The sequence below is a fragment of the Aedes aegypti genome, chromosome 1 (assembly GCF_002204515.2).
Source record: "Aedes aegypti strain LVP_AGWG chromosome 1, AaegL5.0 Primary Assembly, whole genome shotgun sequence".
Taxonomy (NCBI): Eukaryota; Metazoa; Arthropoda; class Insecta; order Diptera; family Culicidae; genus Aedes; species Aedes aegypti.
Window position 1 is genome coordinate 73,077,628 of NC_035107.1, and position 18,607 is coordinate 73,096,234.

General features: G+C 37.0%; 1 protein-coding gene across 1 annotated transcript in view; it reads left to right on the plus strand.

The window, feature by feature from the left end:
- Nucleotides 1–4,408: 4,408 nt before the first annotated feature.
- Nucleotides 4,409–18,607, plus strand: part of LOC110674266 — a 76,113-nt gene continuing 61,914 nt past the window's right edge. Inside the window, exons 1-2 of the mRNA XM_021838539.1 lie at nt 4,409–4,452; nt 4,578–5,077. Of these exons, the coding sequence (XP_021694231.1) occupies nt 4,409–4,452; nt 4,578–5,077 (544 nt within the window). The remainder of the gene's footprint in view (nt 4,453–4,577; nt 5,078–18,607) is intronic.

Sequence of the window (18,607 nt, forward strand, 5' to 3'; positions counted from 1 at the left end):
AATCAGCAAATCATAAAACTGTATAATGGAGCCATGCCTAGGTCTATCAAAAAAATCAAAGACCCACAAAGATCAAAATCGCCTAAAGGCAGGAAAAATCGCCGGTAATCTTTCTCTCTAAATGGGACGCCGCTCACCGCCGCGCGCACCGCCGCCTCGATTAATCAAAGCAATTTTCTCGGTTTGGAAACGGTTAATTAATTCGGTATGGAAAATTGGCCGTAGGCCACACAGGTGTCCCAACACCCGAGTCATACCGAAAAGCAATCGGCAAAACTGTGTGGGAACTTTTTTTCTTTTTGACCATCCGATTTGCGTTTTCGTTGCTTTATACGATCTTATTTTTTCGGCGTGGCCCAGGGGCAACTTTCACAATGCAATTGACCGGTCGATACCATCGTGGAATTGAGCAAATTGGATGATGATGATTTTTTTTTTGCGCATGAAAAAGTGCCTTCGCTGATTGACGTGTGCTTGAAGCGCAGATTGATGGATTGTAGACTCAAAGGTTCATTTTTCTGAAGGTTTTCCTACTTTTGAAACATGAGATTTGTATAACACAATAAGGTCATTTTCCATTCGAGCATTTCCAACTGAAAGCTTGCTTTGAAAATTGACCATGTTTGTCCCTCTGGAGTTTCTAACCAGAAGTCCTCTCCGAGGCTTTTGATCAGAAATCCCCTCTAGGGGTTCTAACCAGAAGTCCCCTCAAGGGCGCCTAGAGGCTTGTAACTAAAAGTCCCCTCTAGGGGTTCTAACCAGAAGCCCCCTCAAGGGCATTTGATTAGAAAACCCCTCTGAGGCTTCTTCCGAAGTCGCTTTTAAGGCTTCTCCAGAAGACCCCTTCTGGGGCTTCTCCAAATGACCCCTTGTAGGACTTCTCCAGAAGACCCCTTGTGGGGTTTCTAGAGAATAATCTTTCTGGGATTCTCTAGAAGACTCTTTCTGGAGATTTTCCAGAAAACTCCTACTGGAACTTATTCAGAAAACTCTCCAGAAGACCCCTTCTGGGGCTTCTCCAGAAGACCCCTTGTGGGGTTTCTAGAGAATAATCTTTCTGGAGCTTCTCCAGAAACTCCTTCTGTAGCTTCTCCAGAGACCCCTTCTGGAGCTTCTCCAGAAGATTCCTTCAGGGGCTTCTCCAGAAGACTCCTTCTAAATCTTCTCTAGAAGACCCCTTCTGGAGCATCTCCAAAAGACTTCTTCTTCGGCTTCTTCAGACGTCCTCCTGGAACTTCTTTAGAAGACTCCTTCTGAAGCTTCTCCAGAAGACTTCTTCTGGGATTTCTCTAGAAGACACCTTCTGGACATTTTCCAGAAAACTCCTTCTGGAGTTTATCCAGAAAACTTCTTCTGCGGCTTTTCCAGATGACTCCTTCAGGGGCTACTCCAGAAAACTCTTTCAAGGGCTTCTACAAAACTCTTTCTGGGGCTCCTTCAGAATACTCCTTTTGAAGCTTTTCCAGAAGACCTCTTCTAAAGCATCTCCAGAAGACTTCTTCTGCGACTTCTCCATACGTCCTCCTGAGACTTCTACAGAAGACTCCTTCTTGGGCTTCTTCAGAAGATTTCTTCTAGGGCTTCTCCAGAAGAATTATTCTGGGGCTTCCCCAGAAGACTTCTTCAGGAGCTTCTCCAGAAGACTCCTTCTGGGGTCTTCTCTAGAAGGCTTCTAAGCAGAAGTCAAAAGGGGCTTCTAAGCAGAACTTCCCATGGGCTTCTAAGTAGAAGTCCTCAGAGGCTTCTAGGTAGAAGTTCCCAGGAGCTTCTAAGCAGAAGTCCCCAGTGGCTTCTAAGCAGAAGTCCCCTGGGGCCTCTAAGGAGAAGTCCCCTGGGGCTTCTAAGGAGAAGTCCCCTGAGGCTTCTAAGGAGAAGTCCCCTGGGGCTTGTGAGGAGAAGTCCCCTGGGGCTTGTAAGGAGAAGTCCCCTGGGGCTTGTAAGGAGAAGTCCCCAGGGGCTTCTAAGCAGAAGTCCCCAGGAGCTTCTAAGCAGAAGTCCCCTGGGGCTTCTAAACAGAAGTCCCCTGGGGCTTCTAAGCAGAAGTCCCCTGGGGCTTCTAAGCAGAAGTCCCCTGGGGCTTCTAAGCAGAAGTCCCAGGGGCTTCTAAGTAGAAGTCCCCAGGGGCTTCTAAGTAGAAGTCCCCAGGGGCTTCTAAGTAGAAGTCCCCAGGGGCTTCTAAGTAGAAGTCCCCAGGGGCTTCTAAGTAGAAGTCCCCAGGGGCTTCTAAGTAGAAGTCCCCAGTGGCTTCTAAGTAAAAGTCCCCAGGGGCTTCTAAGTAGAAGTCCCCAGGGGCTTCTAAGTAGAAGTCCCCAGGGGCTTCTAAGTAGAAGTCCCCAGGGGCTTCTAAGTAGAAGTCCCCAGGGGCTTCTAAGTAGAAGTCCCCAGGGGCTTCTAAGTAGAAGTCCCCAGGGGCTTCTAACCAGAAGTCCCCAGGGGCTTCTAACCAGAAGTCCCCAGGGGCTTCTAACCAGAAGTCCCCAGGGGCTTCTAACCAGAAGTCCCCAGGGGCTTCTAACCAGAAGTCCCCAGGGGCTTCTAACCAGAAGTCCCCAGGGGCTTCTAACCAGAAGTCCCCAGGGGCTTCTAACCAGAAGTCCCCAGGTGCTTCTAACCAGAAGTCCCCAGGGGCTTCTAACCAAAAATCTCCAGGGGCTTCTAACCAGAAGTCCACAGGGGCTTCTAAGCAGAAGTCCCCAGGGACTTCTAAGCAGAACTTCCCATGAGCTTATAAGCAGAAGTCCCCAAGGGCTTCTAAACAGAAGTCCCCAGGAGATTCTAAGCAGAAATCAACAGGCGCTTCTAAGTAGAAGTCCCCTAAGGGGCTTCTAAGCAGAAGTTCCCAGGGCTTCTGAGCAGAAGTCCCCAGGAGCTTCTAAGCAGAACTTCCCATTAGCTTCTGAGCAGAAGTCCCCAGGGACTTCTAAGCAGAACTGCCCATGGCCTTTCAAGCAGAAGTACCCTTGGGCTTCTGAGCAGAAGTTCCCAGCGGCTTCAAAGCAGAAATCAACAGGGGCTGCTAAGAAAAAGTCTTCAGGGACTTCTAAGCTGAAGTCCTCAGGGGCTTCTAATCAATAGCTGCTTAGTAGAATTTCTCAGAGGATTCTAAGTAGAAGTCTAAGCTTCTAAGCAGAAGGCTCATGGAATATTTTCGTATGCCAAATATTTATTTCAAGAAAAAAATCTCCACAAATTATAAGCTATTGATCCTAGTTCAACTAATTAATCGAAATTGTACGGCTTAATCTTCATGTCGAATTTGTAAAAATGGAAACAATTGAGCCTAAGCAAATTTCAAGGTCTAAGTTACCTGAAACTTTCTGCTAGAATTGCATTATTGCATGAAGTTTACACTATTTTGGAAGTAAAAAATTGACGTAATGAACTTTTGGCATAATGAGCCATTTCCCAGCATTCAATTGAATGCGATTTAAATATGTTAAAACATTTCATGGGAGCTTTTATTAGCCGAATGGCGACGTTCTAGGTATCTGCATTTGAATCACAGGCGGTACAGGTTTTATCGTAATGTATATTTCCTTAACTTGCCTGAGCATAAACTGGTGTCAGCTGTAAGATGTGCTAAAACGGCTATTTTCTATAACGCAAACTCTCAGTTGATAACTGTTGAAATGCTCATAGAAGCTGAAAAGCAGTCCCTGTATCAGTAAGTCGTAATGCTAAGAAGTAGGAAACTAAACCTTTTTTGTCAGATTTACAAAAAATGGTAACATTTCTTCGTAAAGAAAAATCAAAACCTGAGTTATGAAATAACTGAAAATTTCTTTATGTATGATCATACAAATGAAACTCTTTTTATTCAAATTTCGAAATACAACAAATCTACATTTCTTAAAGTTTACAAAACTTTGAATGTGTTTTTTTTTTTGCATTTCTTACATTATTAGCCATTTCATCGAATTCAATTTAAGTCCTAGGTTAGCCTTCAGTTAGCTTTACATTAAAATGTAAAACATTGAAATCGAATGAAACTTCAACACAATAAGCCATTTCACCGAATTAAATGTAAGAATTAGGTTTGCTAAATATTTGCGAAAAATCAAGAGTTGTGCCTGCCCCGGGCTGTAAGTCTCTCAAAATCATCGTCAAAAGAACCTTTTACAATAACAAGCCATTTCACCGAATTCAATTGAAGTCCATTCGAACATATAAAACCACTTGAACCCATGCACAATTTCACAAAAATTCTCGATTCTAGGCTTCAACACATTACTCAATTGAGATTCACAGTTTTCGGGAAGACGAAATCAGCACATGACACAATTACGAAGGCACTTTTTCACACAGAATTTCATACAAAACTCAAGTATCTAACTGCATGCTTTCTCCATCTCCAACTATTGGCCAAAAATGCATCAATCCAGTCTGCTTGTCTGAATTCCAATTTAGAATGATCCGTCTCCAATATCAGCATTCTCCAACAGCTGCCCATGTGTAAACCGTTGGGCGCCAAAACTATATTGAATTTCTCTTTCCGTATTACAGCCATTTTTCCACGAACTAATCAAAGACTACTAAACCACCCCCACAAAATCACTTTATTCCACACTCTAATGAAGAACTTCTCCCGTCTTTTTTTTCTTCGCGCAATTTCCGGAACTCCAGGTTCGTCCTCAGTTCCGTCCGGCACTGCGGCGCCCCGGAGGAGGAGGTCTCAACACGGCAACTACCACGAGCCCGAGCCCAACGTCGGCACCGACCGTTCGCAACAAGAGCACACGAGGATCTGAGAGCGGCGAAGCTTCCACAACCGATTCGACCCTCCTCCAGACGACGACTTCGGCAGCCTCCACCTCGCTATTGTCACGCCGTAGAAGGCCAACGACATACCTGAGCAAGCTGAACCGTCAGAGGCCCGCCGTCCTCGGGGGAGGTGCTGTGGCGGAGGAAGGAGGAGCTGCCCACACGGGGGATGTTGACCAACAACAGCAGCCAAAAACGACCCGACCCAAGCTGGCAACGGGAGTGCGTCGGAAATTTGGACCCACCAGAACCGGTTCGGAGGGGGGAAGCGAGCGGCAGGCTACGACCACTACCACTACCAAGTCGCCGGATCTGGGTGAGTAGTGTTCTCTGTGCATACTTCTGCTATGTCTACTATACTATTATATGAAGGCATCCGATGCCGATCCGAAAACGAGCATTCCATTCGCGCGATCGCGCGCGCTAAGGGTATGCGATATTTAGAACGATTCCGTACAATAGCGATCGAAACGAGATTCTGCGGAAACCTTGGGAAGCCAATCAGAAGTAATTTATATTTTCCTTTTTTGTTTCGTTTGAAAACATTTTGCCGATATCTATCGGACAAACAAAATATTGACAGACATACAATTTTGAGAAAAATTTACTTTAATTTTTTTTTTTTGCGATATATGTAAGCTTAAAAGATGGCACCTTTGGGACGACATTTCCTCCTTTTGATCATATTTTCTCCCGTCTTCCTTTGGGCTGGAAATGTTCTCCTTTTCAAAAGTAATCGAAACTTTTCAATTGAATCTCTTGGATGAGCATGGATGACATTCTACTTCAAACCTAATGTCAAGTTTAGCGAATTTTCTCCACATTGGGGAATAAACGTATAGGGTGTCCCAGAAAGTATGGGCACGACTTTGATAATGAAAATCATAGTACTTTGCCAAACAATCATATATTTTTATATTTTTGTATTTTTCTATAGGCTTTTTCAACCAGCATCTGTGATAAATTTGTTTGATTTAATAATCGTTTACATTGAAAATTTTGATTTTAGAAAATCAATTCTTAACTGGTCAGCACAGACCCTATATTTAGTTTTTGTTGAAAAATAACTAGTAAAATATATTTTTATCAAAAACTTTCGTCGTGGTGAGTTTAAGTTCATTGTATCAAGAATGTTTTTCATATTTTTTTTTTGGCTTTGTTAGAGAACAATTGAAAAAATGGTAAAATTCGAAAAATCTCGTATTTTTCTCTCCACATAAGACAACACCACGAAGTTATAACTCTTTAAGTATTTTTAAATACAGTCGAAGCTCGTAATAACGATATCTTTTATAGTGACAAAAGCTCTTTATAGCGACAATTTTCGGTCCCTTGAAAAATATTTTAAAATTATTACTATTCTCTATAACTACTACAATACACATCAGAATTACGAATGGTTAACCTCTATTTTTTCGGATAGGCAACTTTAACTTTTGATTTATTCATGGTTTTACGTAAATATAAGGATTTGTTTTTTGACCAATTTCAAATCGACCACGGTTGGAATCGGATTTTTAGTTCCAATACAAATTTTACATGTTTAAAATTAAAATTTCAATTTGAATAAATGATAGTCCGATCAATTATTATATTGTCGCTGATAAATATATTTTTTCAGACTTTTATTATACACACTTTCTGACATAGAAAAAAATTTGTAAAACAAAGTCGCTCAAATATAACGCGATTTGTGCAAGGCTGATAAGAGATACTTCAAAGCAATGATACGTAATCAACACAATAATAATTAAATATTCATTAAAAATCGCAATCTACTCTTGTTGGGCACAGTAATCAAATATGTAAAATTCAGATTTTTATCTTCACTAGTCTTGAAACGACACTATGGTGAAGTCGTGTCCATACTTTCTGGGACACCATATATTCTAACTATTGTCGGCAGTCTCGTTTTCTTCGGCAGCATTTCCCCTAAGAACTGCTAGTAAATGATGAAATTTTTGGCGTTTAGTTGTTCAGTCTTGGAAATTTCATCAGCGGGAAGTGAAGAGCGGCACGGAGAAGAACACTCAGAGGAAATATTGACAATTCGAGTGACAATTAGAAGTTCGGCAGTCAAAACTTCGGCGAAGTTCGGCATCGGCATTCTAATTTGGTGCTTCGCCGACGCATAAGGATTGCCTTTGTCGGCGTAGCACTTCGGTAGAATGCCGATGCCGAACTTCGGCGAACTTTCGGTGATATTTCATTTCTCTTATGAACTTCGGTCTAAAATTTATCTGAATGCACAATAACACACCCGAAGTCTTTCTCAGCAGCGAGCAAGAGAAACATCTTTCTGCATTGGAAGTTCAACTAGTAGTGATATTTATTCACCATCAATAACAGTTACAGGGTTGCCAGAAGGGCGGTTATGTCAAGGTAAATAGAATGAGCCTCTGTACGTGCCATAAATTCTTTTGTTCTTTTGACTTTTACTGTGTGCCGTGTGTTGGTGCTGTCTCGCTCACTCTTACGGGCAACTTGAAAACAGGGCACACAGTAAAAGTCAACCGTTTTATAGCATGCATAGGCTCATGAAGAGGAGTCGGTTGGGTCATACACTGTTAATAGGAAGCTGACAGAACAAAGTATCAACTGGATGTTTCAATTGGTGTTTTGATAGAAAAATACTGTGAATTTGATATTTCAATTTTGATCACCGATAACAGACGAATGGTGCCGAATCTGTAAATTACTCTAATTGAATTCAAATCTTACATTTTCTTTATATGCAACGATATTACATAATTTTTTATAGTAGTTCTTGAAATGGGTGTACGATTTCACAAATCCCACTCAAAATATTTGAAATTTTATTGATAATCCTTATTCAATCAGATTAAATTCAAGATTTCTTTTCGATCCAGCTATTTCACAAGATTCAAATATACATGAACCCTTTTGGAATCTCAAAAGTCTAGTATGAATCCTCAGATCCTCCGTTGAAATCTTTCCTGAAATTTGCAGGCCTCTGGTAACCATTTTTTTAATACAATTTCGTTGATTGCAATGCTTTTCAATGGGTTACATGCTTGCCCTGATTCGCTACTCACCGCTTAGTAACGCACTTGCGCTAGTGTCTATGCACGAAAAATCGCTAAAAGATAACGCGAAAAATATGTGTGTGGCGAAATGCATCTTGCTAAAAATGTCTCAAAATTGGGAACTATTTGGTACCTGTTGTACGTAATCAGGGTGTCTAAATACTACCTGGAAAACCTGGAATTCTCAGGGATTTTTTTTCAACCTGGATAAACTCTGGAATTCTCAGAAAGTTTTTGGCAAACTCAAGGACATAATTTTGAAACAGTAATTCATGGTTGAACATATTTACATTACACTTTTGAGCTACAAGTCCTCAAAGTAGTATAAAATCTTTTTTTTTTAAACTTTTTCATGTGAATTACTTTAGAGTTCATCCATGGTTACTTCCAGGAATTATTTTAACAGTTTCTCGACGGGTTATTCGAGGAAATCCATAAGGAAGGAAGGATTTCCCAAAAAAACTCGATCGTCGATTCATCATAATGCTCCTATAGATTTGTTTCTAGGAGTTTCTCCAGCATTTCATCTAAACCTTTTCCAATGAATTTCTCGAATAAAATACCCTTGGAATCTCTTAAGTTTATTCATCAAGAGTTATGTACATTAAACTATTAAACAAGCTTCATCAGAGTTTACTAGTTTTCTTCTAAAATATTACTCGTCCAGGTTTTTATCAAAGATTTAATTAAGATTTTTGAAAATTTTTTATGGAATTTCTTTAGATGTAGTCTTTTAATTTAAATGCCTCAAAAAATATTCGAGTAATTTCTTAAGCAATCTTAGAAGGAATCTATAGGGTACATCCAGAAAGTATCCATAGAAAAATTTCAAGCTGAAATGTTAAAGATATCCAGAAAAACAATGTTGTAGGGGATTCTAAGAAAGACCCAGCTCTCAGAATATATTTTATTCCTGTTTTTCGCAGAAATTCTAATGAAATACAAAAAAATGTATGTCCTCTGTAGAGTTGGTAGCAGGTCTTTTTTAAGATACTTGGTGTCTATTTCAATGCAAGTCTTGAAAAAGTTTCTATTTTTAAAGGAAGATCTCTGAAGTCTCTGTTTTGAACAAAATGGTACCGTCAAACGGGGCTTCTTTTGACATTATTTCCACGTTCTTCAACTTTGAGGATTTGTAGCTCTAAGAATTATGCATGGATTTCGATAATTTTTGCATATATCTTAGTTGTATATGTACGTAACAAATGTGCAAAATATGAAGCAAATCCATCAAGAAATAAAAAAAATGCTTGAATAGCGAAAAATATGTGTCCTTCAAGACAAAAATGGGACTACTTTGGACACATTTAGAAAGCAATACGATTTGATAATAAAATGATTATTTTCGCATAAATTTTGAACTGATTCTATAGATTAACGTCTATTTTTAAGTTGTTGAACGTTTTTCGTTGATAAACATAATTAAGAAAATTGTAAAGCGCGAAAAAATACACATACCTAAATAACACTTTTCAGCAAAATATGGTTTTGTAGTGTTTAATTTCTAGTATGAAATTTCAGTTTTACTTTCTTTTAAATAAAACTGTCAGCTACGACTGCTTGATTTTATAAGTTGACACAATCGAATGATGCAATTACCAAGTACTGCGACGATTAATAAGGTCTGATTAATAATGATTAACATCTGTTAAAATTCTTAATGTTATATTAATGATATGTAGAAGGATCTCATCAATTCCTGTAACTAAAAGTAATTTTTATTTAAAGTGTAAGGCATGAAGTACAAGAATAATGTTTCGCAAGATCGTAGGCAATTCAAATTTTACATTTGTAATTATTTTGGTTCTCAATAGTTTTGATATAGCTTAATGGTAATCTATTGATAGCTTAATGGTAGTCTATTGATAGCAGATGAAGAATGAAATTGTTTTGTACTACGGATTCATGTAAAAATGACCGAGAATTTCAAGGAATATGGTTTGAGTTTACTACCAATACGTAATAATATATATATATATATATATATATATATATATATATATATATATATATAATATATATATATATATATATATATATATATATATATATATATATATATATATATATATATATATATATATATATATATATATATATATATATATATATATATATATATATATATATATATATATATATATATATATATATATATATATATATATATATATATATATATATATATATATATGTATATATATATATATATATATATATATATATATATATATATATATATATATATATTTGATGACTATTAACTTTCCTGAATCCTTGGTTAATTTTTTTATTGTTGTAAAATATAGAAACCAACGCTTTAACATAAAATAAAAGTCGTAAAATTAAGACCTTTGATCAATTTTTTTGTAACACAACAATTTTTAACATAAAATTATCACAAATTTTTATGGAACATGACGATTCGATAGTTTTGTGACGCTCCCAATAACTTTCCACGATATGTGAAAAATTCGAACAATGTTTACATAGCAAATGTTTTGTGCCTTGTGAATATTTGTTCGGAATTTTTAAATATATTTTTCTGTTTATCCTGTTATTGTTGATGTTGTTCTGAAAAATGTTCATGTCTGTTTGTAGAGCATGTTTTGATCAATAAAAGTGCTGAAGACACAAAATAGCTCAGATTAATATTTATGCTGCAAATAAATCAAAAACACGAATGTCCAAAGTAGCCCCCGGAATCAAAAGTAGCCCCGTTTGACGGTATCTAAAGTCCCTATATTCATTATATAGCTTGCAGTTAATCCTGATGCAAATTTTTTTTTTTTAATTTCTTTATTATTATCATTCCAAACATTACATTCATTTCTTATATCTAGGTGTTCTGTGTTATTAGACAACACTATCATCCTAATTTGGTAAAACAAATTTAAGAATTAATTAACATTTTGTTAACAACATATTACATTTCATTTGCCGTAGCAGTTCAGTTTTTTTACAGGTGAGTTGATTTCACCTGCTTATAAGAGAAAAAAAAAAACGTTTTTAATATACTTAACCTAACTTAACCTAAACATATAACGTATTAATCGTGGCAATAGAAGATTGTAACGATTTTTGCCTGAAATTATTAATGATTGTATTTGGCATCTGTTCCAATGTTTCAACATTGGACTGATGCAAAATTATACACAGTAACATTCAGAGACCAGAATGCGACTATTCAATAGGCTCATCTAGATTTTTTTTATCAGAACCCTCGAGGAAAAGCTTCAAGAAATACCCAGTAATTCCAAGAGATTTGATCTGGAATACTTTCAAAGATGTTGTCAAGAATTTTTGATAGAGTTCTCTCTACCAATTATCCCAGAAATTCATCCAGCGAATTTTCGAAGGGTGCTTAGAGGAATTTCTCCAGATTGTTCTCCCGTAGTTTCTTCATTTATTTCTTTGATTTATTTTTCGAAAACTATCCCAAACTGTACACTAATTTTTTAGTTGTTGTTATATATATATATATATATATATATATATATATATATATATATATATATATATATATATATATATATATATATATATATATATATATATATATATACATATATATATATATCTATATATATATATATATATATATATATATATAAATTTAATATATATATATATATATATATATATATATATATATATATATATATATATATATATTAAAATATATATATATATATATATATTATATATAAATATAAATTATATATATATATATAAATTTCTTCAAGAAACTCCATCAAGATTCATTCCATAGTTTTGAAGAAATTCGCTTGGATATTTTTTTTCCTATTCCTACACTTTTTCATGTGAATTACTTTAGAGTTCATCCATGGTTAATTCCAGGAATTATTTTCACAGTTTCTCGACGGGTTATTCGAGGAAATCTATAAGGAAGGAAGGATTTCCCAAAAAACTCGATCGTCGATTCATCATAATGCTCCTATAGATTTGTTTCTAGGAGTTTCTCCAGCATTTCATCTAAACGTTTTCCAATGAATTTCTCGAATAAAATACCCTTGGAATCTCTTAAGTTTATTCATCAAGAGTTATGTACATTAAACCATTAAACAAGCTTCATCAGAGTTTACTAGTTTTCTTCTCCAGTCCAGGTTTTTATCAAAGATTTAATTAATAATTTTTGAAATTTTTTTATGGAATATCTTTAGATGTAGTCTTTTAATTTAAATGCCTCAAAAAATATTCGAGTAATTTCTTAAGCAATCTTAGAAGGAATCTATAGGGTACATCCAGGAAGTATCCATAGAAAAATTTCAAGCTGAAATGTTAAAGATATCCAGAAAAACAATGTTGTAGGGGATTCTAAGAAAGACCCAGAGATGCTTTCTGGAGAAGTTATTGTATTTTAGATGTTTTAAACGGGTATTTTTGAGAGTGCCAAAAAGGAAGCGATGGAAGAATCGTGGCATAAAAGTCTGGAGGAATTTCTAATGTATTCTTTGAGGTATTTTATGGGGGTCTTCTTCGAAAAATCCATATTGTATTCTTGAGGTTGTTAGAATAAAATTGTAGATGGAATTCATCACTAAAGAACTAAAGAAATCTTTGTTTTTGTTCAAGTGTTTGAAGCCATTTAAGACCTACTGTTAGGAATGGATTCAAATTTATTCAAAATTAATAATTTGATAATCATTAGTACTTAAGAGTTTTTCTTGAGCCTGAAATTATTTCTTAAGACCTGGAAAAAACATGGAAATATCAGGGAATTTCACTTCAGTAAACGAGTAGACACTCTGATAATGATAATGACTAACACGCCTACCAAATATTTTTTCGACTAATGCTTTAATTTACGAGAAATTTGAAGTTAGATGCCTTTATCCATACAAAATGAAACGAGAAAACTTCTGCTGATCAACTGTGGACAAGAGCAAAGCAGGTAATCCATTGTACTCAAGTGTATTTTATGTGAAATTAAAAAAGGCTGATACGAGTAAAGCTGAGATTCTTTTTTTTTTTCTTAAAAAAAGTGAATTTTATCGTGTTCAACATTGATCGAAGTGTTCTGAACTCTTGTACGCAAAACCAGAAAATCTGCATATCCAAATAAATCGTGTCGGAATATGCGTGCAAGTGTTGTACAGTGAATGCAAAAAACGCGAATCTTAGCAGCTTTAAGAACTATGAAGAGCATTTTGATTGAAGAAATGCAGATTATACTTTTAATTTTGGCGAGATTGTTCCTTGCTTTATGACTCATTATATTTAAAAATATTTCTATTCACAACCGATTCTCTTTTTGCACTTGTAAATATTACTTTTTGCGAGGCCGTTTGAAAACAGTGTAAAAAAGAGAATCGAGTTGAGTTCCAACATGTAGAGTTTTGTAAGTTTCTTGCAAATCCCTCAGGCTTTGGAAAATTCAACGATCATTGACACACGAGCCACAATTTCATCCCATTTTTCCGCCTGCATTCACACAACACGCATGACACTTATCGTTCGTTGAAGATAACGAGCCATGAACGAAAACAAGACAGACACACCACCACCCACTGTTTGGCGCTGATCACTGTGTGTCAACACTTGTAACATTCGCTGACCCACTCTCATTCTGATCAAGAAACACAAGCGAATATGTTTTATTTTCTGTGCTATGTTTGCAATCAAAGGGGTGTTCAATGGTCCAATAGATTATAATTAGGTTGTTAAGGGCTGCATTACCAGAAAATATGAAAGTTATTACCGATTTTATGCAAAACACAAATCACCCGCATCGCTCGATACTGTTGCAGTCTGTGAGAGTTGCTGCTCTTGAACGCTCTCGTGCCACGTACCAAACGAGAGAGTGAATGTTTACATTCATAGGGCTCTCCGAATGCGATGTGCCACGAACTGCTATGGTTCGCGAACTGTAACACTCTCCGAATATGGTTCGTTCGGCATTTTCTGATCGAAATCCAAACACTGAAATCCCTTGAAGAGGGAAGATCGCATAAACGAAATGAGAGCATGTAGCTCCACACCACAATGGGTTCGAACAGCGCCCTAAAAAGGGCACTGCAAAACGCATGAGCGTAAAGAGAGCCTATAGCTTATTACCACAGCTGGTTAAAAATAACAGAATGTCATGAAGATTCAGGTTTCTGAAATCAGTTTCACTTAATAAGTGTTTACCAAGTAATTGGAATCGTCCACTCGTCCCGTGAAGGGAGTTGTGAGGAACATTTGTTATAAGCAAAGTGACAAGCAATTGTGAGATCACTCGAAGCAAGGACAATTGTGCCCCAATTCACCGGAAGTGGAAACATCCAAATTACTAGGATTTTCAATGGACGCAGAGAATCCATGGAATTTGGTCATAACCAATTCCCAGTTTGTGGAATATAACAAATGCATAGTCTGCGAATTTACATTCATATGTTCATATAGAGATGTAGCAATGATCAGATAATGATTCAAAATCTGATACATGCCAATTCGTCAACTCGTGACTGATTCTGTTCGAGCAGAGCATTATGTCTAACACTTCTTCTCTAGCAGGTACCATGAAGGTGGGGCGATTTCGTATAATAAGTAATCCAAGATTTGAACTACTTAAGTATTCCATCAGACTGGAGCTTCTCAAATTGATATCTGAGCTGCTCCAGATCATGTGATGAGTATCAGCATCACTGCCCACAATCAGCAGAAGGCCTTTTCATAGGCAGTGGACGACAACTCGTTTGAAATCATCCATGGGGGATGGTTCATCATGGAAAAAATACACCACAAAACGAAAGACGTATTTCCTATTGAGGTCACCAACAGAAATATCAATTGTGACAGCATACATCTCTGGTAGTTGACTCAGAAATGAGTGTAGCAACGATTGCTTTATTAACAAGCATGCATGCACGAGGCATGGAGCGCGAGTTTGCCATTTCATGTTTCTGAAAGTAGCAAAAACTGGGTCCACAAGGTAACCTAGATAAAAGTTCACAAAAGTAAGTTTTTTGGACTAGCGCCACTTGAACTGTACCATTTGCATGAGTCTACAAAGATTGATCGTTGCTGATATTTTATACTGAAGATTGGTCTAACTAAGCTATCCTAACCGTAGCAACTACCCAAACTAGGCAGGATTAAGCTTTTCACAATCTCAGCACGAAAAAGACCAGCAGCGAAAAAACCAGATCGGTATCTCTAAAAAATCGCCAAAGGCGAAAAGCACAGAATACACTGTGTAAAACGCATAATGCGAAACCATAAAGGTGAAAATTTAAACTAAATTACAACGTATTAATAATCCCACCCTTATTGAGCCTCAGGGTTGAGACTGAAGAAGGGCAGCCGATTATCTCGGAGAAACACAAGGTCACCTGCACCATTGCTCCGGGTAGCACAGGAAGGGCATAATACTGTAGAGGGCGCCCTGGTACTTCACAGGCTCCGTTTGCGGTTAGGTTTTATTTAGACCCCCCTAACCATTCATTCTTAGGCACGGTAAGCTTAAAGCCGCATGAATTAGGGGTCACCTATGAGGTGGACTTTTACCACAGGCAGTCCGTAGTGTTAATTCTTAGCCAATTGAAACAACCGCTACCGACACTACACGGCTATCTAGGCTGATCGGGAAAAGGAAGTTAACATTGATGATTAACTCCTGACGTGCCCAAACAGCCCGGAAACTATATTCAACTATAACTCTTTCAAAAATCGTAAAGCAAGATTAATGTTGGTCAATCTTTCATTATTTTGGTTTAATTTTTAATTCTTATATTAAAAGATTTGACTCATTTGTTAGTGAAAACTGAATGAAACTGTATTTGTTTTTTCGTCAAATAATAGATTGAAAACGGCAGAATCGCTTTGTTTAGAAAATTTTCCGACTATTGCTGTTAGTTAGAACAATTGAGAGAGTTTTTGTCGCGAAATATTTCTTATTAAGCTTTCATTAGCGTGTCTGAATGGGTTAAGCACAAGTTCAATACTCACGAAAATATTAATAATATTGATGAAACTCGTAAAATATTTCTAGTTTTGTATCACGGTGCCAACATTTTGTTGACAATCGAAGTTGCATGTACCTCAGATTTTTATTCGAGGGTAAGCACCCCAACAAATCTTTGACACCCTGAAAGTTTCAAAATATACTATAGGGGGAAAGAATAGATATGTAGAAGGGGGTTCAAGGGTGGTTTTCCATATTAAATTCAAGAAACCCAGCTGAAACTGACCCATACAACATGTATGGAAACATTTTCACCGGCAGAATATGTTTAATCTTCCAGTTACAAAATCTTGGCTCAAACGGTAAACGTTTTCGTAAAATATCCGAGGTATATACAAATTTAATAATGGTCGACTCGTAAAAACTGTGTTTCGTAATCCACCATAACGTCGTCGACATAATATGGTGAAGATGAGTTAAGACCACCTTTTTTAGAATTCAAGAACACAAATCTATAGACCAAAATTGATTTTGAATGAAAATTCCATCGATTGATCGCAATCAATGAGTTACTAATCGTTCAAATTTTCAGCACGATTTGTTTTTTTTTTTCTTCAAATTTGCACTTTTGGAAATTCCAAATATTACTTGGTTTAGCATTACTAATAGCGTATTTTAAAGCAAAAAGTTGAGCTATTTCAACACTATTCCTTCAATAGGGCTTAACTGACCCTCTCTTGCTAATAACTTCGCCAAATCAATGAAATTTGTAATATTTCTTGTTCATAAAGCAAGATGCAGTGATTCTTTAACTTACAGCACAATGTTGCGAAAAGTGAATTAGTTTTCTGCAATAATGCAACGATGAAGAGAAATTGAGCATTAAGCTTTTAAGATGAATCAATGTCGATTTCGAGGCATTGGCACAAATTTGATAAACTTTCACGGAGCACCTGACAAAGCATGTATTTGGACAAAAAAAAGGAAATGTTCCCCAAGAAATCATCGTGGAACCTATGCCTGTGTCAGGGGCTGTGAAGTGGCCACATCTATGGATGTTTAGTTTATTCTTCCTTTATTGACAAGTTCCCTCGAATTCATGGAGATTGAAACGTCGCACGGTATGTTTTGGACATGGAACGGAAATGTCCCCAAACTGGCCCTGGCGGAACCGGCTACCATGTTCGGGAACGTTTCACTTATTCGAATTATGTTGAAATGATGGCAATAGACCATTATCTTATATTTTACATAAAAACTTAAGTGTTGTAACTGCAATAAATAAAAATATAATCACATTTCCCAAATTTGGCACCCTCGTGACCCCAGTACAATCCGGAATATCTCCGGCATGGTTCCGAATTCAGCATTCTCCATTTATGACAAATAACTGAAACATTTTAAATGAAAACTGACCGTGGTTTTAAAAAAATCGAATGGGAATTGACGAAATGGCAGCTATTTGATAATGCCTTATCGGAGGCCGGTGACGTAAAGTTTAATCGTTTTGGAACCATTGGAAAGAACCTTTGAAACCCTTTGCTTACTTTATCCAAAAACCTCGTTTCATGAACAAATTAGCAATTGCATATCGCACACCCTTAGCGCCATCGATTGTCGCCACTCCACTCACTGGAAGGTGAGTGGTCGGACACCACTCACTAGTAATTTTCCGACGCAGAACCGCTAAGGCCTCCCAAGTCGGCTGGGGGAAAGAAAGTGTACGGCCCCAACAAACCCAACGCATTTGCGCCCGTTCGCTTTGATGTTTATTTCGTACCTAGGCGCATTCAGCTGTACGATCGCCGCCTTTTTACGATGAGGGTTACCTACCAATCAGCCAAATTGGGCAGAACTAAACGGCTCGATGCCAAACAAAGAAACTGAAAGTTGTTGTTGGCGGTCGAGATCTTGTTTTGTGCGTGGCTAGAAGGCAGGTTACTTTTTCTACCTTTTTGGCTCGGTTGAATCTACTACGTCACACAACTGAAAATCGAAAGGAGAAAAGCGTCACTTCCCTGTGCGTTGTGGATCGTGGGGGCTACGGTGTGGCTTAGTTGAGCGAGCAAAAGTCGATCGTTATGGATAGTTGATTGTAACGTTGGATGTTGCATTTGAAGCCGATTCGATATCCATAGCGATAAATTTTGAACAAACCAATTAGGAAAATAATGAGCTATTTTTGTGCGTTGAAGTCTAATCAGCGAAGGCCATTATTGCTTTATGACCAAACAAAAACTTGGACACCATTACACTTGGAGTAGTAGTTCAAAATGTTTACAGGTAAAGCTTGTTCTTACGACAAAGTTTGGATTTTCTGTTAATAAGTGGAAACAGACATTTTATATAATTATTATTTGTTACATTTGGCTTGAATGCCCTCAATGTGATTTTTGAAAGTTAAATTCTTATCTAGTATGAGCCAACGATTCTTGACTTCATCTGACCAATTTGTTAGAACCCCTCTCAACGTAACAACATGTCTACTTGAAGATTTCAAATAAAAAGCTTTTGGTTTATGTGGGAATATTATAAGTTGGGTTTTGGAATCATTAGGAGAAATCTTCCATTTTTGCACGTATGAAGAAAAAATATCCAAACTTTTTTGCAATCTACTACAGATGACACGTAAGCTTCCTGCTTTGACCAAGAGGCCTGTGTCATTCGCAAACAAAGATTTTTGACATCCCTGAATTAACTCAGGTAAGTCAGATGTGAAAATATTGTATAATATGGGTCCCAATTGGCCTTCAGGAACACCAGCTCTTACAGGAGCTCTGATATCTGAGATAACTTTGAATTATTTTAACAATGTATGTTGGAAAATTAAAGTTTTTTAATTTTTCAATGAAGCCTCCATGCCAAACACTGACAAATGCTTTTTCTATGT